The sequence below is a fragment of the Pan paniscus genome, chromosome 3 (genome assembly GCF_029289425.2).
Source record: "Pan paniscus chromosome 3, NHGRI_mPanPan1-v2.0_pri, whole genome shotgun sequence".
NCBI classification, from domain to species: domain Eukaryota; kingdom Metazoa; phylum Chordata; class Mammalia; order Primates; family Hominidae; genus Pan; species Pan paniscus.
In genome coordinates, this window is record NC_073252.2 from 951,740 (window position 1) to 974,578 (window position 22,839).

Consider the following 22,839-nt stretch of genomic DNA (forward strand, 5'->3'; position numbering starts at 1 on the left):
CCTGAGTGTATCTTCATGTCTTCCTGTCTCCTCTCAGTCTCAGCCAGTGTGTCCCTGAGTGTGTTTGCATGGCCAGAATGTGGCTTTGATGTCTGCACTCCTGAGTGTACCTTCGTGTCTTCCTGTCTCCTCTCAGTCTCAGCCAGTGTGTCCCTGAGTGCGTTTGCATGGCCAGAATGTGGCTTTGATGTCTGCACTCCTGAGTGTACCTTCGTGTCTTCCTGTCTCCTCTCAGTCTCAGCCAGTGTGTCCCTGAGTGCGTTTGCATGGCCAGAATGTGGCTTTGATGTCTGCACTCCTGAGTGTATCTTCATGTCTTCCTGTCTCCTCTCAGTCTCAGCCAGTGTGTCCCTGAGTGTGTTTACATGGCCAGAATGTGGCTTTGATGTCTGCACTCCTGAGTGTATCTTCATGTCTTCCTGTCTCCTCTCAGTCTCAGCCAGTGTGTCCCTGAGTGTGTTTGCATGGCCAGAATGTGGCTTTGATGTCTGCACTCCTGAGTGTACCTTTGTGTCTTCCTGTCTCCTCTCAGTCTCAGCCAGTGTGTCCCTGAGTGCGTTTGCATGGCCAGAATGTGGCTTTGATGTCTGCACTCCTGAGTGTATCTTCATGTCTTCCTGTCTCCTCTCAGTCTCAGCCAGTGTGTCCCTGAGTGCGTTTGCATGGCCAGAATGTGGCTTTGATGTCTGCACTCCTGAGTGTACCTTCGTGTCTTCCTGTCTCCTCTCAGTCTCAGCCAGTGTGTCCCTGAGTGTGTTTACATGGCCAGAATGTGGCTTTGATGTCTGCACTCCTGAGTGTACCTTCGTGTCTTCCTGTCTCCTCTCAGTCTCAGCCAGTGTGTCCCTGAGTGTGTTTGCATGGCCAGAATGTGGCTTTGATGTCTGCACTCCTGAGTGTATCTTCCTGTCTTACTGTCTCCTCTCAGTCTCAGCCAGTGTGTCCCTGAGTGCGTTTGCATGGCCAGAATGTGGCTTTGATGTCTGCACTCCTGAGTGTACCTTCGTGTCTTCCTGTCTCCTCTCAGTCTCAGCCAGTGTGTCCCTGAGTGTGTTTACATGGCCAGAATGTGGCTTTGATGTCTGCACTCCTGAGTGTACCTTCGTGTCTTCCTGTCTCCTCTCAGTCTCAGCCAGTGTGTCCCTGAGTGTGTTTGCATGGCCAGAATGTGGCTTTGATGTCTGCACTCCTGAGTGTATCTTCCTGTCTTACTGTCTCCTCTCAGTCTCAGCCAGTGTGTCCCTGAGTGCGTTTGCATGGCCAGAAAGTGGCTTTGATGTCTGCACTCCTGAGTGTACCTTCGTGTCTTCCTGTCTCCTCTCAGTCTCAGCCAGTGTGTCCCTGAGTGTGTTTACATGGCCAGAATGTGGCTTTGATGTCTGCACTCCTGAGTGTACCTTCGTGTCTTCCTGTCTCCTCTCAGTCTCAGCCAGTGTGTCCCTGAGTGCGTTTGCATGGCCAGAATGTGGCTTTGATGTCTGCACTCCTGAGTGTATCTTCATGTCTTCCTGTCTCCTCTCAGTCTCAGCCAGTGTGTCCCTGAGTGTGTTTACATGGCCAGAATGTGGCTTTGATGTCTGCACTCCTGAGTGTATCTTCATGTCTTCCTGTCTCCTCTCAGTCTCAGCCAGTGTGTCCCTGAGTGTGTTTACATGGCCAGAATGTGGCTTTAATGTCTGCACTCCTGAGTGTACCTTCGTGTCTTCCTGTCTCCTCTCAGTCTCAGCCAGTGTGTCCCTGAGTGCGTTTGCATGGCCAGAATGTGGCTTTGATGTCTGCACTCCTGAGTGTATCTTCATGTCTTCCTGTCTCCTCTCAGTCTCAGCCAGTGTGTCCCTGAGTGCGTTTACATGGCCAGAATGTGGCTTTGATGTCTGCACTCCTGAGTGTATCTTCCTGTCTTACTGTCTCCTCTCAGTCTCAGCCAGTGTGTCCCTGAGTGCGTTTGCATGGCCAGAATGTGGCTTTGATGTCTGCACTCCTGAGTGTACCTTTGTGTCTTCCTGTCTCCTCTCAGTCTCAGCCAGTGTGTCCCTGAGTGTGTTTGCATGGCCAGAATGTGGCCTTGATGTCTGCACTCCTGAGTGTATCTTCCTGTCTTACTGTCTCCTCTCAGTCTCAGCCAGTATGTCCCTGAGTGCGTTTGCATGGCCAGAATGTGGCTTTGATGTCTGCACTCCTGAGTGTATCTTCATGTCTTCCTGTCTCCTCTCAGTCTCAGCCAGTGTGTCCCTGAGTGTGTTTGCATGGCCAGAATGTGGCTTTGATGTCTGCACTCCTGAGTGTACCTTCGTGTCTTCCTGTCTCCTCTCAGTCTCAGCCAGTGTGTCCCTGAGTGCGTTTGCATGGCCAGAATGTGGCTTTGATGTCTGCACTCCTGAGTGTACCTTCGTGTCTTCCTGTCTCCTCTCAGTCTCAGCCAGTGTGTCCCTGAGTGCGTTTGCATGGCCAGAATGTGGCTTTGATGTCTGCACTCCTGAGTGTATCTTCATGTCTTCCTGTCTCCTCTCAGTCTCAGCCAGTGTGTCCCTGAGTGTGTTTACATGGCCAGAATGTGGCTTTGATGTCTGCACTCCTGAGTGTATCTTCATGTCTTCCTGTCTCCTCTCAGTCTCAGCCAGTGTGTCCCTGAGTGTGTTTGCATGGCCAGAATGTGGCTTTGATGTCTGCACTCCTGAGTGTACCTTTGTGTCTTCCTGTCTCCTCTCAGTCTCAGCCAGTGTGTCCCTGAGTGCGTTTGCATGGCCAGAATGTGGCTTTGATGTCTGCACTCCTGAGTGTATCTTCATGTCTTCCTGTCTCCTCTCAGTCTCAGCCAGTGTGTCCCTGAGTGCGTTTGCATGGCCAGAATGTGGCTTTGATGTCTGCACTCCTGAGTGTACCTTTGTGTCTTCCTGTCTCCTCTCAGTCTCAGCCAGTGTGTCCCTGAGTGTGTTTACATGGCCAGAATGTGGCTTTGATGTCTGCACTCCTGAGTGTAGCTTCGTGTCTTCCTGTCTCCTCTCAGTCTCAGCCAGTGTGTCCCTGAGTGCGTTTGCATGGCCAGAATGTGGCTTTGATGTCTGCACTCCTGAGTGTATCTTCCTGTCTTACTGTCTCCTCTCAGTCTCAGCCAGTGTGTCCCTGAGTGCGTTTTGCATGGCCAGAATGTGGCTTTGATGTCTGCACTCCTGAGTGTATCTTCCTGTCTTCCTGTCTCCTCTCAGTCTCAGCCAGTGTGTCCCTGAGTGCGTTTGCATGGCCAGAATGTGGCTTTGATGTCTGCACTCCTGAGTGTACCTTTGTGTCTTCCTGTCTCCTCTCAGTCTCAGCCAGTGTGTCCCTGAGTGCGTTTGCATGGCCAGAATGTGGCTTTGATGTCTGCACTCCTGAGTGTATCTTCATGTCTTCCTGTCTCCTCTCAGTCTCAGCCAGTGTGTCCCTGAGTACGTTTGCATGGCCAGAATGTGGCTTTGATGTCTGCACTCCTGAGTGTATCTTCCTGTCTTACTGTCTCCTCTCAGTCTCAGCCAGTGTGTCCCTGAGTGCGTTTGCATGGCCAGAATGTGGCTTTGATGTCTGCACTCCTGAGTGTACCTTCGTGTCTTCCTGTCTCCTCTCAGTCTCAGCCAGTGTGTCCCTGAGTGTGTTTACATGGCCAGAATGTGGCTTTGATGTCTGCACTCCTGAGTGTACCTTTGTGTCTTCCTGTCTCCTCTCAGTCTCAGCCAGTGTGTCCCTGAGTGTGTTTGCATGGCCAGAATGTGGCTTTGATGTCTGCACTCCTGAGTGTATCTTCATGTCTTCCTGTCTCCTCTCAGTCTCAGCCAGTGTGTCCCTGAGTGTGTTTGCATGGCCAGAATGTGGCTTTGATGTCTGCACTCCTGAGTGTACCTTCGTGTCTTCCTGTCTCCTCTCAGTCTCAGCCAGTGTGTCCCTGAGTGCGTTTGCATGGCCACAATGTGGCTTTGATGTCTGCACTCCTGAGTGTATCTTCGTGTCTTCCTGTCTCCTCTCAGTCTCAGCCAGTGTGTCCCTGAGTGCGTTTGCATGGCCAGAATGTGGCTTTGATGTCTGCACTCCTGAGTGTACCTTCGTGTCTTCCTGTCTCCTCTCAGTCTCAGCCAGTGTGTCCCTGAGTGCGTTTGCATGGCCAGAATGTGGCTTTGATGTCTGCACTCCTGAGTGTATCTTCATGTCTTCCTGTCTCCTCTCAGTCTCAGCCAGTGTGTCCCTGAGTGCGTTTGCATGGCCAGAATGTGGCTTTGATGTCTGCACTCCTGAGTGTACCTTTGTGTCTTCCTGTCTCCTCTCAGTCTCAGCCAGTGTGTCCCTGAGTGTGTTTACATGGCCAGAATGTGGCTATGATGTCTGCACTCCTGAGTGTACCTTTGTGTCTTCCTGTCTCCTCTCAGTCTCAGCCAGTGTGTCCCTGAGTGCGTTTGCATGGCCAGAATGTGGCTTTGATGTCTGCACTCCTGAGTGTATCTTCCTGTCTTACTGTCTCCTCTCAGTCTCAGCCAGTGTGTCCCTGAGTGCGTTTGCATGGCCAGAATGTGGCTTTGATGTCTGCACTCCTGAGTGTACCTTTGTGTCTTCCTGTCTCCTCTCAGTCTCAGCCAGTGTGTCCCTGAGTGCGTTTGCATGGCCAGAATGTGGCTTTGATGTCTGCACTCCTGAGTGTATCTTCATGTCTTCCTGTCTCCTCTCAGTCTCAGCCAGTGTGTCCCTGAGTGTGTTTACATGGCCAGAATGTGGCTTTGATGTCTGCACTCCTGAGTGTATCTTCATGTCTTCCTGTCTCCTCTCAGTCTCAGCCAGTGTGTCCCTGAGTGTGTTTGCATGGCCAGAATGTGGCTTTGATGTCTGCACTCCTGAGTGTACCTTTGTGTCTTCCTGTCTCCTCTCAGTCTCAGCCAGTGTGTCCCTGAGTGCGTTTGCATGGCCAGAATGTGGCTTTGATGTCTGCACTCCTGAGTGTATCTTCATGTCTTCCTGTCTCCTCTCAGTCTCAGCCAGTGTGTCCCTGAGTGCGTTTGCATGGCCAGAATGTGGCTTTGATGTCTGCACTCCTGAGTGTACCTTTGTGTCTTCCTGTCTCCTCTCAGTCTCAGCCAGTGTGTCCCTGAGTGTGTTTACATGGCCAGAATGTGGCTTTGATGTCTGCACTCCTGAGTGTACCTTTGTGTCTTCCTGTCTCCTCTCAGTCTCAGCCAGTGTGTCCCTGAGTGCGTTTGCATGGCCAGAATGTGGCTTTGATGTCTGCACTCCTGAGTGTATCTTCCTGTCTTACTGTCTCCTCTCAGTCTCAGCCAGTGTGTCCCTGAGTGCGTTTGCATGGCCAGAATGTGGCTTTGATGTCTGCACTCCTGAGTGTACCTTTGTGTCTTCCTGTCTCCTCTCAGTCTCAGCCAGTGTGTCCCTGAGTGCGTTTGCATGGCCAGAATGTGGCTTTGATGTCTGCACTCCTGAGTGTATCTTCATGTCTTCCTGTCTCCTCTCAGTCTCAGCCAGTGTGTCCCTGAGTGTGTTTACATGGCCAGAATGTGGCTTTGATGTCTGCACTCCTGAGTGTAGCTTCGTGTCTTCCTGTCTCCTCTCAGTCTCAGCCAGTGTGTCCCTGAGTGCGTTTGCATGGCCAGAATGTGGCTTTGATGTCTGCACTCCTGAGTGTACCTTTGTGTCTTCCTGTCTCCTCTCAGTCTCAGCCAGTGTGTCCCTGAGTGCGTTTGCATGGCCAGAATGTGGCTTTGATGTCTGCACTCCTGAGTGTATCTTCGTGTCTTCCTGTCTCCTCTCAGTCTCAGCCAGTGTGTCCCTGAGTGCGTTTACATGGCCAGAATGTGGCTTTGATGTCTGCACTCCTGAGTGTATCTTCATGTCTTCCTGTCTCCTCTCAGTCTCAGCCAGTGTGTCCCTGAGTGCGTTTGCATGGCCAGAATGTGGCTTTGATGTCTGCACTCCTGAGTGTACCTTTGTGTCTTCCTGTCTCCTCTCAGTCTCAGCCAGTGTGTCCCTGAGTGCGTTTACATGGCCAGAATGTGGCTTTGATGTCTGCACTCCTGAGTGTACCTTTGTGTCTTCCTGTCTCCTCTCAGTCTCAGCCAGTGTGTCCCTGAGTGCGTTTGCATGGCCAGAATGTGGCTTTGATGTCTGCACTCCTGAGTGTACCTTTGTGTCTTCCTGTCTCCTCTCAGTCTCAGCCAGTGTGTCCCTGAGTGCGTTTGCATGGCCAGAATGTGGCTTTGATGTCTGCACTCCTGAGTGTATCTTCATGTCTTCCTGTCTCCTCTCAGTCTCAGCCAGTGTGTCCCTGAGTGTGTTTACATGGCCAGAATGTGGCTTTGATGTCTGCACTCCTGAGTGTATCTTCATGTCTTCCTGTCTCCTCTCAGTCTCAGCCAGTGTGTCCCTGAGTGTGTTTGCATGGCCAGAATGTGGCTTTGATGTCTGCACTCCTGAGTGTACCTTTGTGTCTTCCTGTCTCCTCTCAGTCTCAGCCAGTGTGTCCCTGAGTGCGTTTGCATGGCCAGAATGTGGCTTTGATGTCTGCACTCCTGAGTGTATCTTCATGTCTTCCTGTCTCCTCTCAGTCTCAGCCAGTGTGTCCCTGAGTGCGTTTGCATGGCCAGAATGTGGCTTTGATGTCTGCACTCCTGAGTGTACCTTTGTGTCTTCCTGTCTCCTCTCAGTCTCAGCCAGTGTGTCCCTGAGTGTGTTTACATGGCCAGAATGTGGCTTTGATGTCTGCACTCCTGAGTGTACCTTTGTGTCTTCCTGTCTCCTCTCAGTCTCAGCCAGTGTGTCCCTGAGTGCGTTTGCATGGCCAGAATGTGGCTTTGATGTCTGCACTCCTGAGTGTATCTTCCTGTCTTACTGTCTCCTCTCAGTCTCAGCCAGTGTGTCCCTGAGTGCGTTTGCATGGCCAGAATGTGGCTTTGATGTCTGCACTCCTGAGTGTACCTTTGTGTCTTCCTGTCTCCTCTCAGTCTCAGCCAGTGTGTCCCTGAGTGCGTTTGCATGGCCAGAATGTGGCTTTGATGTCTGCACTCCTGAGTGTATCTTCATGTCTTCCTGTCTCCTCTCAGTCTCAGCCAGTGTGTCCCTGAGTGTGTTTACATGGCCAGAATGTGGCTTTGATGTCTGCACTCCTGAGTGTAGCTTCGTGTCTTCCTGTCTCCTCTCAGTCTCAGCCAGTGTGTCCCTGAGTGCGTTTGCATGGCCAGAATGTGGCTTTGATGTCTGCACTCCTGAGTGTACCTTCGTGTCTTCCTGTCTCCTCTCAGTCTCAGCCAGTGTGTCCCTGAGTGTGTTTACATGGCCAGAATGTGGCTTTGATGTCTGCACTCCTGAGTGTACCTTTGTGTCTTCCTGTCTCCTCTCAGTCTCAGCCAGTGTGTCCCTGAGTGTGTTTGCATGGCCAGAATGTGGCTTTGATGTCTGCACTCCTGAGTGTATCTTCGTGTCTTCCTGTCTCCTCTCAGTCTCAGCCAGTGTGTCCCTGAGTGTGTTTACATGGCCAGAATGTGGCTTTGATGTCTGCACTCCTGAGTGTACCTTCGTGTCTTCCTGTCTCCTCTCAGTCTCAGCCAGTGTGTCCCTGAGTGTGTTTGCATGGCCAGAATGTGGCTTTGATGTCTGCACTCCTGAGTGTACCTTCGTGTCTTCCTGTCTCCTCTCAGTCTCAGCCAGTGTGTCCCTGAGTGTGTTTACATGGCCAGAATGTGGCTTTGATGTCTGCACTCCTGAGTGTATCTTCGTGTCTTCCTGTCTCCTCTCAGTCTCAGCCAGTGTGTCCCTGAGTGCGTTTACATGGCCAGAATGTGGCTTTGATGTCTGCACTCCTGAGTGTATCTTCATGTCTTCCTGTCTCCTCTCAGTCTCAGCCAGTGTGTCCCTGAGTGCGTTTGCATGGCCAGAATGTGGCTTTGATGTCTGCACTCCTGAGTGTACCTTTGTGTCTTCCTGTCTCCTCTCAGTCTCAGCCAGTGTGTCCCTGAGTGCGTTTACATGGCCAGAATGTGGCTTTGATGTCTGCACTCCTGAGTGTACCTTTGTGTCTTCCTGTCTCCTCTCAGTCTCAGCCAGTGTGTCCCTGAGTGCGTTTGCATGGCCAGAATGTGGCTTTGATGTCTGCACTCCTGAGTGTACCTTTGTGTCTTCCTGTCTCCTCTCAGTCTCAGCCAGTGTGTCCCTGAGTGCGTTTGCATGGCCAGAATGTGGCTTTGATGTCTGCACTCCTGAGTGTATCTTCATGTCTTCCTGTCTCCTCTCAGTCTCAGCCAGTGTGTCCCTGAGTGTGTTTACATGGCCAGAATGTGGCTTTGATGTCTGCACTCCTGAGTGTATCTTCATGTCTTCCTGTCTCCTCTCAGTCTCAGCCAGTGTGTCCCTGAGTGCGTTTACATGGCCAGAATGTGGCTTTGATGTCTGCACTCCTGAGTGTACCTTTGTGTCTTCCTGTCTCCTCTCAGTCTCAGCCAGTGTGTCCCTGAGTGCGTTTGCATGGCCAGAATGTGGCTTTGATGTCTGCACTCCTGAGTGTACCTTTGTGTCTTCCTGTCTCCTCTCAGTCTCAGCCAGTGTGTCCCTGAGTGTGTTTACATGGCCAGAATGTGGCTTTGATGTCTGCACTCCTGAGTGTACCTTTGTGTCTTCCTGTCTCCTCTCAGTCTCAGCCAGTGTGTCCCTGAGTGCGTTTGCATGGCCAGAATGTGGCTTTGATGTCTGCACTCCTGAGTGTATCTTCCTGTCTTACTGTCTCCTCTCAGTCTCAGCCAGTGTGTCCCTGAGTGCGTTTGCATGGCCAGAATGTGGCTTTGATGTCTGCACTCCTGAGTGTATCTTCCTGTCTTACTGTCTCCTCTCAGTCTCAGCCAGTGTGTCCCTGAGTGTGTTTGCATGGCCAGAATGTGGCTTTGATGTCTGCACTCCTGAGTGTACCTTCGTGTCTTCCTGTCTCCTCTCAGTCTCAGCCAGTGTGTCCCTGAGTGTGTTTACATGGCCAGAATGTGGCTTTGATGTCTGCACTCCTGAGTGTATCTTCGTGTCTTCCTGTCTCCTCTCAGTCTCAGCCAGTGTGTCCCTGAGTGCGTTTACATGGCCAGAATGTGGCTTTGATGTCTGCACTCCTGAGTGTATCTTCATGTCTTCCTGTCTCCTCTCAGTCTCAGCCAGTGTGTCCCTGAGTGCGTTTGCATGGCCAGAATGTGGCTTTGATGTCTGCACTCCTGAGTGTACCTTTGTGTCTTCCTGTCTCCTCTCAGTCTCAGCCAGTGTGTCCCTGAGTGCGTTTACATGGCCAGAATGTGGCTTTGATGTCTGCACTCCTGAGTGTACCTTTGTGTCTTCCTGTCTCCTCTCAGTCTCAGCCAGTGTGTCCCTGAGTGCGTTTGCATGGCCAGAATGTGGCTTTGATGTCTGCACTCCTGAGTGTACCTTTGTGTCTTCCTGTCTCCTCTCAGTCTCAGCCAGTGTGTCCCTGAGTGCGTTTGCATGGCCAGAATGTGGCTTTGATGTCTGCACTCCTGAGTGTATCTTCATGTCTTCCTGTCTCCTCTCAGTCTCAGCCAGTGTGTCCCTGAGTGTGTTTACATGGCCAGAATGTGGCTTTGATGTCTGCACTCCTGAGTGTATCTTCATGTCTTCCTGTCTCCTCTCAGTCTCAGCCAGTGTGTCCCTGAGTGCGTTTACATGGCCAGAATGTGGCTTTGATGTCTGCACTCCTGAGTGTACCTTTGTGTCTTCCTGTCTCCTCTCAGTCTCAGCCAGTGTGTCCCTGAGTGCGTTTGCATGGCCAGAATGTGGCTTTGATGTCTGCACTCCTGAGTGTACCTTTGTGTCTTCCTGTCTCCTCTCAGTCTCAGCCAGTGTGTCCCTGAGTGTGTTTACATGGCCAGAATGTGGCTTTGATGTCTGCACTCCTGAGTGTACCTTTGTGTCTTCCTGTCTCCTCTCAGTCTCAGCCAGTGTGTCCCTGAGTGCGTTTGCATGGCCAGAATGTGGCTTTGATGTCTGCACTCCTGAGTGTATCTTCCTGTCTTACTGTCTCCTCTCAGTCTCAGCCAGTGTGTCCCTGAGTGTGTTTGCATGGCCAGAATGTGGCTTTGATGTCTGCACTCCTGAGTGTACCTTTGTGTCTTCCTGTCTCCTCTCAGTCTCAGCCAGTGTGTCCCTGAGTGCGTTTGCATGGCCAGAATGTGGCTTTGATGTCTGCACTCCTGAGTGTAGCTTCGTGTCTTCCTGTCTCCTCTCAGTCTCAGCCAGTGTGTCCCTGAGTGCGTTTGCATGGCCAGAATGTGGCTTTGATGTCTGCACTCCTGAGTGTACCTTCGTGTCTTCCTGTCTCCTCTCAGTCTCAGCCAGTGTGTCCCTGAGTGTGTTTACATGGCCAGAATGTGGCTTTGATGTCTGCACTCCTGAGTGAACCTTTGTGTCTTCCTGTCTCCTCTCAGTCTCAGCCAGTGTGTCCCTGAGTGTGTTTGCATGGCCAGAATGTGGCTTTGATGTCTGCACTCCTGAGTGTATCTTCGTGTCTTCCTGTCTCCTCTCAGTCTCAGCCAGTGTGTCCCTGAGTGTGTTTACATGGCCAGAATGTGGCTTTGATGTCTGCACTCCTGAGTGTACCTTCGTGTCTTCCTGTCTCCTCTCAGTCTCAGCCAGTGTGTCCCTGAGTGTGTTTGCATGGCCAGAATGTGGCTTTGATGTCTGCACTCCTGAGTGTACCTTCGTGTCTTCCTGTCTCCTCTCAGTCTCAGCCAGTGTGTCCCTGAGTGTGTTTACATGGCCAGAATGTGGCTTTGATGTCTGCACTCCTGAGTGTACCTTTGTGTCTTCCTGTCTCCTCTCAGTCTCAGCCAGTGTGTCCCTGAGTGTGTTTGCATGGCCAGAATGTGGCTTTGATGTCTGCACTCCTGAGTGTATCTTCGTGTCTTCCTGTCTCCTCTCAGTCTCAGCCAGTGTGTCCCTGAGTGTGTTTACATGGCCAGAATGTGGCTTTGATGTCTGCACTCCTGAGTGTACCTTCGTGTCTTCCTGTCTCCTCTCAGTCTCAGCCAGTGTGTCCCTGAGTGTGTTTGCATGGCCAGAATGTGGCTTTGATGTCTGCACTCCTGAGTGTACCTTCGTGTCTTCCTGTCTCCTCTCAGTCTCAGCCAGTGTGTCCCTGAGTGTGTTTACATGGCCAGAATGTGGCTTTGATGTCTGCACTCCTGAGTGTATCTTCGTGTCTTCCTGTCTCCTCTCAGTCTCAGCCAGTGTGTCCCTGAGTGTGTTTACATGGCCAGAATGTGGCTTTGATGTCTGCACTCCTGAGTGTATCTTCATGTCTTCCTGTCTCCTCTCAGTCTCAGCCAGTGTGTCCCTGAGTGCGTTTGCATGGCCAGAATGTGGCTTTGATGTCTGCACTCCTGAGTGTACCTTTGTGTCTTCCTGTCTCCTCTCAGTCTCAGCCAGTGTGTCCCTGAGTGTGTTTACATGGCCAGAATGTGGCTTTGATGTCTGCACTCCTGAGTGTACCTTTGTGTCTTCCTGTCTCCTCTCAGTCTCAGCCAGTGTGTCCCTGAGTGCGTTTGCATGGCCAGAATGTGGCTTTGATGTCTGCACTCCTGAGTGTACCTTTGTGTCTTCCTGTCTCCTCTCAGTCTCAGCCAGTGTGTCCCTGAGTGCGTTTGCATGGCCAGAATGTGGCTTTGATGTCTGCACTCCTGAGTGTATCTTCATGTCTTCCTGTCTCCTCTCAGTCTCAGCCAGTGTGTCCCTGAGTGTGTTTACATGGCCAGAATGTGGCTTTGATGTCTGCACTCCTGAGTGTATCTTCATGTCTTCCTGTCTCCTCTCAGTCTCAGCCAGTGTGTCCCTGAGTGCGTTTGCATGGCCAGAATGTGGCTTTGATGTCTGCACTCCTGAGTGTACCTTTGTGTCTTCCTGTCTCCTCTCAGTCTCAGCCAGTGTGTCCCTGAGTGTGTTTACATGGCCAGAATGTGGCTTTGATGTCTGCACTCCTGAGTGTACCTTTGTGTCTTCCTGTCTCCTCTCAGTCTCAGCCAGTGTGTCCCTGAGTGCGTTTGCATGGCCAGAATGTGGCTTTGATGTCTGCACTCCTGAGTGTATCTTCCTGTCTTACTGTCTCCTCTCAGTCTCAGCCAGTGTGTCCCTGAGTGTGTTTGCATGGCCAGAATGTGGCTTTGATGTCTGCACTCCTGAGTGTACCTTTGTGTCTTCCTGTCTCCTCTCAGTCTCAGCCAGTGTGTCCCTGAGTGCGTTTGCATGGCCAGAATGTGGCTTTGATGTCTGCACTCCTGAGTGTAGCTTCGTGTCTTCCTGTCTCCTCTCAGTCTCAGCCAGTGTGTCCCTGAGTGCGTTTGCATGGCCAGAATGTGGCTTTGATGTCTGCACTCCTGAGTGTACCTTCGTGTCTTCCTGTCTCCTCTCAGTCTCAGCCAGTGTGTCCCTGAGTGTGTTTACATGGCCAGAATGTGGCTTTGATGTCTGCACTCCTGAGTGAACCTTTGTGTCTTCCTGTCTCCTCTCAGTCTCAGCCAGTGTGTCCCTGAGTGTGTTTGCATGGCCAGAATGTGGCTTTGATGTCTGCACTCCTGAGTGTATCTTCGTGTCTTCCTGTCTCCTCTCAGTCTCAGCCAGTGTGTCCCTGAGTGTGTTTACATGGCCAGAATGTGGCTTTGATGTCTGCACTCCTGAGTGTACCTTCGTGTCTTCCTGTCTCCTCTCAGTCTCAGCCAGTGTGTCCCTGAGTGTGTTTGCATGGCCAGAATGTGGCTTTGATGTCTGCACTCCTGAGTGTACCTTCGTGTCTTCCTGTCTCCTCTCAGTCTCAGCCAGTGTGTCCCTGAGTGTGTTTACATGGCCAGAATGTGGCTTTGATGTCTGCACTCCTGAGTGTATCTTCGTGTCTTCCTGTCTCCTCTCAGTCTCAGCCAGTGTGTCCCTGAGTGTGTTTACATGGCCAGAATGTGGCTTTGATGTCTGCACTCCTGAGTGTATCTTCATGTCTTCCTGTCTCCTCTCAGTCTCAGCCAGTGTGTCCCTGAGTGTGTTTGCATGGCCAGAATGTGGCTTTGATGTCTGCACTCCTGAGTGTACCTTTGTGTCTTCCTGTCTCCTCTCAGTCTCAGCCAGTGTGTCCCTGAGTGTGTTTACATGGCCAGAATGTGTCTTTGATGTCTGCACTCCTGAGTGTAGCTTCGTGTCTTCCTGTCTCCTCTCAGTCTCAGCCAGTGTGTCCCTGAGTGCGTTTGCATGGCCAGAATGTGGCTTTGATGTCTGCACTCCTGAGTGTATCTTCCTGTCTTACTGTCTCCTCTCAGTCTCAGCCAGTGTGTCCCTGAGTGCGTTTGCATGGCCAGAATGTGGCTTTGATGTCTGCACTCCTGAGTGTATCTTCATGTCTTCCTGTCTCCTCTCAGTCTCAGCCAGTGTGTCCCTGAGTGTGTTTACATGGCCAGAATGTGGCTTTGATGTCTGCACTCCTGAGTGTAGCTTCGTGTCTTCCTGTCTCCTCTCAGTCTCAGCCAGTGTGTCCCTGAGTGTGTTTGCATGGCCAGAATGTGGCTTTGATGTCTGCACTCCTGAGTGTATCTTCCTGTCTTACTGTCTCCTCTCAGTCTCAGCCAGTGTGTCCCTGAGTGCGTTTGCATGGCCAGAATGTGGCTTTGATGTCTGCACTCCTGAGTGTATCTTCCTGTCTTACTGTCTCCTCTCAGTCTCAGCCAGTGTGTCCCTGAGTGTGTTTGCATGGCCACAATGTGGCTTTGATGTCTGCACTCCTGAGTGTACCTTCGTGTCTTCCTGTCTCCTCTCAGTCTCAGCCAGTGTGTCCCTGAGTGTGTTTGCATGGCCAGAATGTGGCTTTGATGTCTGCACTCCTGAGTGTACCTTCGTGTCTTCCTGTCTCCTCTCAGTCTCAGCCAGTGTGTCCCTGAGTGCGTTTGCATGGCCAGAATGTGGCTTTGATGTCTGCACTCCTGAGTGTATCTTCGTGTCTTCCTGTCTCCTCTCTGCTTTGCCAGATGTTTAGTCTTCACCGGATGTTTAGTGGGCCTGACTTGGACTCTGTGTCCATCTATGTCATCTCTGCTGTCAGAGTGCCTAGGTGCCTGCAACTCCCAGTGTGTGTGCATCCGCATGTGTGCGCGCACATGGGTGTCTGTGTGCATGTGTGTGCACATGTGGGTGTCTGTGCACAAGTGTGTACGTGTGTGCATGTAGTTGTGTGTGCGCACGTGGGTGTGTGCACATGTGGGTGTGTGTGCACAGGTGTGTACATGTGTGCACATGTGGGTGTGTATGCGTGCACGTGGGTGTCTGTGCATGTGTGTGCACATGTGGGTATGTGTGCATGTGTGCATTGTATGAATATGCACGTGTACACATGTGTGCACATGTGTGCACACGAGTATGTGTGTGCATGTGTGTGCACATGGGCGTTTGTGTGTGTGCCCGTGTGTGCACCCATGTGTGTGTGCTCACGTGCACAGGGGGGTGTGTATTGTGTGTGCATGTGTGTGCACATGGATATATATAGACACATGCTTGTGTGTGTCTCCTAGAGACGATTGCTGGATCAATGTGTGGGGATTATGTGGTGTCCCCATCACCCTGTGTCTGCCTATGCAATTTAGCCAGAATCTCCAGGGGCCACGAGCCTTGTGAGTAGGCCTTGGACTGAGCATGGGAATGTGCCTGGTGGGTCTGAAAGTCCACTGTTGTGTGTGTTACCTCATGGCTGTGTGTGTGAGCCTACATGCGTGAGTCTGCACGTGTGTGCCTGCATGTCTGTGGGTGTGCCTGGGTGCTCATGTGTGTGCCTGTGTGTCCACACCGGTGCCTTTGTATTCATGGGAGTGGCTGTGTATCCAGGTGTGCCTGTGTCACGTGTGTCTGTATCCGTGTGTGTGTGTGTGTTTCTTTTCATGTGCACACCTTTGTGTTTTCTTGTTTCAACAACATCACCCTGTCCACCCAACTGGGCAAGTTCTTCACTGTTGGGCCACAGGGTACAAGAGGGGAGAGTGAGGCTGAGCCAGGGGGGCGTGTGAGCAGCCTGGGATACAGGCTGGAGCGCCAGGAATGACACATCTCCTCAGAGATGCCTGAGGTGTCTGAGGCTTGGCAGGGGATCTGGAGAGAAGAAAGGATGAGAAGCAAGTGGGGGCTGTGGCAGGCCAACCTCTCTCAGCCCACAATCCCTCCCACAGAAGGAGGAGCTGCCAGGGCCCACCACATTTGACATCTACGAATTCCACTTCTCTGACCTGGAGTGCACCGAACTGGACCTGGTCAAATGTGGCATCCAGATGTACTACGAGCTGGGCGTGGTCCGAAAGTTCCAGATCCCCCAGGAGGTGGGAGACACTGCAGGGCGCATAGTCAGGTCCCTGAGGCCGCCCAGGACATGGGGGTGGGGATGTGATCAGGGCCTCAGGTGCCCCAGAAGGTGAGGGGGATGGGATTGGGGGTTCCGGATCCCACAGGAAGTTTAGAGGGCCGACATGTTCATCACAGAACAGGTAAAATGCACACGGGAAGTAAGCATAAAACAAATAATTGGATGGCTGGGTGGATGGCTGGATTGATGGATGGCTGGGTGGGTGAAAAGCAGGGAGGAAGGAGGGAGGTTAGGAAGGAAGGAAGGCAAACAGGCAAGCAGAAAGAAACAAAGGAAGAATAAATGAATGGATGGGTAGATGCCAATGGTAGTTGGATAGTTGGATAAATGGATGGATGGGTGGGTGGGCCAATGGTAGTTGGATGGTTGGATAAATGGATGGAAGGGTGGGTGGGCCAATGGTAGTTGGATGGTTGGATAAATGGATGGAAGGGTGGGTGGGCCAATGGTAGTTGGATGGTTGGATAAATGGATGGATGGGTGGGTGGGCCAATGGTAGTTGGATGGTTGGATAAATGGATGGATGGGTGGGTGGGCCAATGGTAGTTGGATGGTTGGATAAATTGATGGATGGGTGGGTGGGCGGGCCAATGGTAGTTGGATAGTTGGATAAATGGATGGAAGGGTGGGTGGGCCAATGGTAGTTGGATGGTTGGATAAATGGATGGATGGGTGGGTGGGCCAATGGTAGTTGGATGGTTGGATAAATTGATGGATGGGTGGGTGGGCGGGCCAATGGTAGTTGGATAGTTGGATAAATGGATGGGTGGGTGGGCCAATGGTAGTTGGATGGTTGGATAAATGGATGGAAGGGTGGGTGGGCCAATGGTAGTTGGATGGTTGGATAAATGGATGGAAGGGTGGGTGGGCCAATGGTAGTTGGATGGTTGGATAAATGGATGGATGGGTGGGTGGGCCAATGGTAGTTGGATGGTTGGATAAATTGATGGATGGGTGGGTGGGCGGGCCAATGGTAGTTGGATAGTTGGATAAATGGATGGGTGGGTGGGCCAATGGTAGTTGGATGGTTGGATAAATGGATGGATGGGTGAGTGGGCCAATGGTAATTGGATGGTTGGATAAGTGAATGGATAGGTGGATGGATGGAGAAGTGGGTGGATGAGTGATAGATGAGTAGGTGGGTCAATTAATGAATTAATAGATGGGTCAATGAATGGGTGAATGGATGGGTGGACAGCAGATGGATGGTGAATGGATAGATTTAAAGTTTTATTATTAGGAGTTCCAAGCAATTTGATCATTAGGCACATCATCTGGCAATAACAGGGGATTTGGTGTGGGCTGCTGAGGAGATAGAAGCATCCCATCACCTAAACAGAAAGCACAAAGTGGCCCCCCTGGTTTGGCCACAGCAGCACTCCTCGGAGACCCCCTGGGGAGGCGGGATGGCTTTCCCAGCCCTCGTCCACAGCTCTGTGCCCTCCCTGGGTTCTCCTGCCCTGCCCTGCTTCCAACATCTCAAGGGGCTTCCCACAGCCCAAGGAAGAGAATCCTCTTTTCTCATGCCCCTCTGAGAACAGGTGCAGCAGGCCAGCATTTTCAAAAGAAGTTTTACTAAATACTAAGGGAAAACACTCAAGAAAAAATGTATAGAAAATATTTGCAGAATAAAAAATATTTCCAAATAATTTTCTGACCCTAAAAATCACAATGGCCGCAGGAAGAGCCTCCTGGCGATGTCCGCAGGGCAAGAGAGACCAGCATTCTCTTGCCCTGCGGACATCGGCTCTCCCACCCCAGCCTGCAGCCCACACATTCTGCTCATTCAAATGTCCATGCCTAAAACCAACATCTTAAAATATGCTGCATCCCCAGGGGTCCTCCTCCCAGCTTGAGGCCAGGCAGTCGGATGGAGGCTGGGCGGCCCCTGAAGGCTGGGGCTGTTCTCAGCTCCTGCCCTGCCTGGCTCCACCCCAAAGGTGCCAATGTGGCAGCCCCCTACCCAGGAAGGCCAGCAGAGGCCAGTGGGAAACGCAGGGATGGGGAAGATCGGGAAGTCCAGGAGACGGTGTGGGGATGATGGCACGGAGCAGGGCTTCCACCGTGAAGTCAGCCACAGGTGCCGCTCTGGCGGGACTTACACGCTTGCCGCCGGAGCCCTGTGTCCTCTCGGCTCCCCCAGGTCCTGGTGCGGTTCCTGTTCTCCATCAGCAAAGGGTACCGGAGAATCACCTACCACAACTGGCGCCACGGCTTCAACGTGGCCCAGACGATGTTCACGCTGCTCATGGTACGTGGCTGCCAGAATCACCAGGGTTGTGCAGGCCCTCCTGGTACCAAGGGCAGCACTCAAGCACCCCGAGGGATGAGATGGGGGTCCTCCCAGGGCAGAAGGATGGAGGAGGGCAACGCCCTCTGACACCGTGCACCACGCACCCCAGCCCTGCGGTGGTCGGGGGTCCAACCTCCAACCCGACGCCTCGGTCATCCCAACCCCTCACCACTCCCCACCCTGCTGGAGCCAGGACCGGTGAGCAAGGTGGCCTTGTCTCTACAGACCGGCAAACTGAAGAGCTACTACACAGACCTGGAGGCCTTCGCCATGGTGACAGCCGGCCTGTGCCATGACATCGACCACCGTGGCACCAACAACCTGTACCAGATGAAGTAGGCACCTCAGGGCGGGCATGTGAATTAGCCCTAAATCAACTCCACGCCCTTGGCGTGAATTAGGCTTCGCATAGCAGGCTATGTAGAAAGTGGAGTCCACGGCCAGGGCCCGTACTCCAGCACTGTGGGAGGCCAAGGCAAGGGGATTGCTTGAGCCCAGGAGTTCGAGACCAGCCTGGGCAACATGGCAAGATCTCTCCTCTACAAAAACTTAAAAAAAAAAAAAAAAAAAAAAAAAACAGCTGTGTATGGTGGCGCACACCTGTGGTCCCAGCTACTTAGGAGGCTGAGGTGGGAGGATCACTTGAGCCCAGGAGGTCAAGGCTGTATTGAGCCATGATTGCACCACTGCACTCCAGAGTGGGTGACAGAGGCAGACCCTGTCTCAAAAAAAGGAAAGAAAGTGGGGCCCATCTGGAGGGGCTGCAGAGCGCAGGGTGGGCCAAGGGCAGGTCCCACGGGCCTCACCCCCACCACCTGTGTAACAGGTCCCAGAACCCCTTGGCTAAGCTCCACGGCTCCTCGATTTTGGAGCGGCACCACCTGGAGTTTGGGAAGTTCCTGCTCTCGGAGGAGGTTGGTATACTCACCCTCGGTTTCTGCTGTGGGCGCTGGGGACGCAGCGTCCGCAGGACGGCAGGGCCGTATCCTGCGGAGCAGGGTTCTGATGCAGCGGGTGAGCACTGGGTGGGTGAGCACTGGGGGAGGGCGGCAGAGAAGGCGGAGGGCCGAGGCTGAGGGCAGGTGCATCGGAGGCCCTGGGAAAACGCTTGTGGGGAAGACAACTGGAAAGGGCCCCTCATGGGGTGGGGTGGAAGCCGAAGGGGAAGCGGCCCGGGACCCACCAGCGGGGGAATGAAGGGCAGCCGAGCCCTGAGCGGCCCCCAAGGACCTGGACACTCAGCGGCCCCCTCCCTGCGCTTCCCGATGGTGACCTCTGAGGCCATCTGCGTCCCAAGCCGACGATGGAGCCGCTGGTGGAGAGCTGGGCACCCTGAGGAGGGCCCTGAGCAGCAGGCGGATTAGGGGTCCCGCCCACCGAGGGCCCGAGGGCGGGGGCGTGAGAGGCACAGGCAGCCGAGGCGGAAGGGGCGGGGTCCCCGGGCACCCTGAGAGGTGGCCGCAGGGCGCCTGACGCGCTGGGCATAACCTCCGCAGACCCTGAACATCTACCAGAACCTGAACCGGCGGCAGCACGAGCACGTGATCCACCTGATGGACATCGCCATCATCGCCACGGACCTGGCCCTGTACTTCAAGTGCGCGCCTTCCGGGAGGGGGCGCCTCGCGGGGCGGGCGGGTAGCCTGGGACCCCCGGCAGACACGGGGGCGCAGCGGCGGCACAGCCCGGGGGACGCAGCCCCGGATTCCGTCCCTGCCCGCCGGCCCCGCACACCCCGGATGGGGCCTCGCTCGGGCTCCGCGCCTCCCTGCAGACGGGCGCTTGGGGCGGGGTCTCCACACTTGCTCCCACCTGCACCTCCCTTGTTCCCTGGGTTCAGGAAGAGAGCGATGTTTCAGAAGATCGTGGATGAATCCAAGAACTATGAGGACAAGAAGAGCTGGGTGGAGTACCTGTCCCTGGAGACGACCCGGAAGGAGATCGTCATGTGAGCGCGGGCGGAGGGGGCACGAGGGGTCCTTCCCCCGCAGGGACCGGGCCCACTCACCAACTGGTTAACCCTGCAGCCCTCCCCAGACGCTCTGGAGCAGGAAGAGCCCGTCGCGGCAGCTTGTCGAGGCCTGTGAAACAAATGCGCCGTCCTTATTTCCCCCCAGCCCTCAGGGAGATGGTGCAGAGCTGGGGAGCACACAGGCTCTGCATTGGTCTGTAGCCCTTGGCAGTAACTTACTTCATTTTGACCTTCCACTTTTTCACCTGTAAAATGGTGATTCACAACCAGCCCCTCCCCAGGCTGGTCCCAGGGACCCAGTGAGAAAATACACATAAACCCAGCACTTGGGAGGCCGAGGGGAGTGGATCACCTGAGGTCAGGAGTTCGAGATCAGCCTGGCCAACATGGTGAAACCCCGTCTCTACCGAAAATACAAAAATTAGCCGGGCGTGGTGGCGGGTGCCTGTAATCCCAGCTACTCGGGAGGCTGAGGCACAAGAATCGGGAGGCGGAGGTTGCAGTGAGCTGAGATTGCGCCATTGCACTCCAGCCTGGGCAACAGAGCAAGACTCCATCTCAAAAAAGAAAACACATATAAACCACCTGCCCTCAGGAGACGCCCATCAGCACTCGTGCCCGGTTTGTGTCTGCAGGGCCATGATGATGACAGCCTGCGACCTGTCTGCCATCACCAAGCCCTGGGAAGTCCAGAGCAAGGTTAGAACAGAGAGCCCTCCAGACCCAGAGTCAGTGCCTCTCAGCACATGGGACTGCCGGGCGGGCGGGAGCCTCGGATGGCAATGGACCATTGTTTGCAAGGAGCTCTGAGGGCCACCTCGGGGCCAGGCCAGGGCGGCAAGGGTGGGGGTACTGCAGTGTGTCTACATGGCTCAACCGGAGCCCTGTGTGGTGGGGACCCCGGGGGTCTGGGGCGGAGAAGACCGAGGCTCGGAGCCTCACGGGGCGGGCCCAGGCCCTTCCGCGTGGGCTCAGAGCTCCACAGACAGCTGCCTTCCTGTGCCTCCAGGTCGCACTTCTCGTGGCTGCTGAGTTCTGGGAGCAAGGTGACTTGGAAAGGACAGTCTTGGATCAGCAGCCCATTGTGAGTGCTGCTTCTGGAACCTTCCACTCCTGAAACGGGTGTTAGAGACCCCTCTTGGTCCTCAGGAGCCTCAGGTCCTGGCTTGGTGTCAGGCAGGGGGTTCTGAGGTCCTGGGGTCTTTATCTCACTTTGTGGGGTCATGTGACATGCGTGTGGGTCGCTTGGACCTGGGTACAGCTGTGGCTTGGGTGATGCTTATGCAGAGGTGACGTCGTTGGCACTGGAGGAACCAGGGCCACCGGCTCATCACCAAGAGCCTCTGGGTCCAGGCAGCTCTGCAGGTGAACCCCAGCAGGGCCGCAAGCCATGCACCAAGAAAGCCCTGGGGAGGGTGCTGGGGCAGAGAACGCACGGGGGGCGTCCCGGGCCCACACCGTGTTATGATGGACAATGCCAGGGTCCTCAGGTCAGCAGCGGGGTCTGGATACCACCTGGCAGCAGGAGAGGTGCCAGCAAATGGGAGAGTCAGGATAGGTGCCAGGAACAGGAGAGGCAGGGCTGCCCCAGCCCCACGTGGACCAGGTGGGAGCTGTGGTTTCTCACACACCCGCTCTGGTGGGCAGCGAGGGGCTCTCTGGAGCCTGCAGTGGAGAGGGCTTAAGCCAGGTGCAGCCTCAGCAGGAAAGGGGGCATTGGTTGGTCAGCAAAGCCCCACAGGGGAAGGACAGGCAGCAGGTCCATCCCCTGGGCCCGGCCTCTAGAGTCCTGCATGGTTCACCCTCCACCAGGACGCTGTGAGGGGACAGACAGCCCAGGGCACTCGGGGTCTGTCACTAGAAACAGCTCCAGAGCATGTCTGTGTCTGCCCCAGGCGAGTGCACAGCGAGGTCCTGGTCAGACGAGTGTCTGGGCAGTGCAGCCCAGCCCGGCTCAGCACTGTGTACAGCTCATCCCCCTCCCTGCCTCTCCCCAGCTGCAGTAAGGGTCCCCAGAGCCAAGAGGGGGCTGCCCTTAGGGGACCACGGGCTGGAGCCAACAGCAGCTGTGGGAAGAAGCTGCCCACAGTTCCTAGGAGCTGTGGAGCAGCTGGCCAAGGGGGAGGGTGTCAGCTTCCCCTCCCGAGAGCCAGTTTCTGTCAGGCAGGCTCGTCCCAGGCTGTGTCTCCATGAGCACATCTGAGTGAGGGGGTTGGGGGGCTGGGCGGGGCCCCAGGAGCTGCCTCCCTGGTCACTGTTCTCCTGCCCTCTGTTCCTCCCACCAGCCTATGATGGACCGGAACAAGGCGGCCGAGCTCCCCAAGCTGCAAGTGGGCTTCATCGACTTCGTGTGCACATTCGTGTACAAGGCGAGTGGTTCACGGGTGTTCCGAGCTGACTGGGGCAGGGTGGCTGGGAGCAGGCAAGGGGGCGCGGGCTGGAGTCGCGTGGACTCACACGGGCCCGGCGGTGTCCTCACTGGAGGAGGGATGCCAGTGTCAGCTTCGTGCCACTCTCGAGTGGGGCAAATGGGGAGGAACATCAGTTTCCGGACCCCCACAGGTGCCCCAGCCCATCCTCACCCTGCTGTGCCCCTGGAAGCTCTGAGCCCTTTCCCAGCCCAGAATGTCCTCTGCTAGCCTCCAGGCCTACCCCAGAAGTTCCCCCTCAGTGCCCTCCGCCGTGGCCAGCACACTGTTTTGGGGGCCTTGGCTGCAGCTCTGTGGGTTCATTTGTTCCATGTTTGTGAACCCTCGAGGCGGGGCTGGGTCGGCCTGTCTGCTGGTGCACCCGCCCACAGCGGCGTTTGGAACAGCAGAAGGAGCCACATCCCTGCCAATCTGCCACAGTCCGATGCCAGCTGAGTCTCTGAGGACGCAAGGCGGACACTGAGGGGGAGACTCGCTGGGGCAGGGGTCTGACCGTGGGGCCCTGTATGATGCCCATAAGAGCCAGCTGCCTCCGGCCGCGCTCCCTGGTGATGGAATCCACGCCCCAAGGAGGATGCCACGGGTTCCACATGAAGTTGTCCCGGAGTGGGCTGTGCCCACTCCCCGCCCCGTCCTACCCACCCCGGGTCGTCAGTGCTGGGGAGAAGGTGGGACAAGGGCGGATATTTGGGCCTGAAGTGGCCACAGGTCACGGCCCCACTGCAGGTGCCCCCCACTGCCTTCCCCACCCCGCCACACT

At 54.5% G+C, this 22,839-nt stretch overlaps 2 protein-coding genes across 15 annotated transcripts in view; one reads left to right on the plus strand and one right to left on the minus strand.

The window, feature by feature from the left end:
* Positions 1-22,839, plus strand: part of PDE6B (phosphodiesterase 6B) — a 112,539-nt gene that overhangs the window by 85,216 nt on the left and 4,484 nt on the right. For 6 of the 7 annotated variants that reach the window (XM_055111092.3, XM_055111094.3, XM_055111089.2 and 3 more), the window contains 8 exons: positions 15,195-15,341; positions 17,529-17,636; positions 17,904-18,013; positions 18,505-18,592; positions 19,175-19,626; positions 20,286-20,349; positions 20,660-20,734; positions 21,936-22,019. In XM_055111092.3, coding sequence (XP_054967067.1) covers positions 15,195-15,341; positions 17,529-17,636; positions 17,904-18,013; positions 18,505-18,592; positions 19,175-19,626; positions 20,286-20,349; positions 20,660-20,734; positions 21,936-22,019 — 1,128 coding nt within the window. The remainder of the gene's footprint in view (positions 1-15,194; positions 15,342-17,528; positions 17,637-17,903; positions 18,014-18,504; positions 18,593-19,174; positions 19,627-20,285; positions 20,350-20,659; positions 20,735-21,935; positions 22,020-22,839) is intronic. The other variant, XM_055111093.2, reaches the window with a different exon arrangement.
* Positions 15,360-19,615, minus strand: LOC134730227 (uncharacterized). Of its 8 annotated transcripts, none has more exons than XM_063603605.1 (4): positions 19,491-19,615; positions 18,607-18,714; positions 17,934-17,999; positions 15,360-17,676 (listed from the first exon to the last, which is right to left on the minus strand). In XM_063603605.1, the coding sequence occupies exon 4, from the start codon at positions 16,711-16,713 to the stop codon at positions 15,496-15,498; it is 1,218 nt and encodes a 405-aa protein (XP_063459675.1). In that variant the 5' UTR covers positions 16,714-17,676; positions 17,934-17,999; positions 18,607-18,714; positions 19,491-19,615; the 3' UTR covers positions 15,360-15,495. The 8 variants fall into 8 exon arrangements, with proteins under 8 accessions (XP_063459675.1, XP_063459679.1, XP_063459677.1 ...); XM_063603609.1 differs by lacking the exon at positions 19,491-19,615 and adding an exon at positions 18,862-19,218 and having other exon boundaries at positions 15,360-17,543; XM_063603607.1 differs by lacking the exon at positions 19,491-19,615 and adding an exon at positions 18,862-19,218 and having other exon boundaries at positions 15,360-17,644.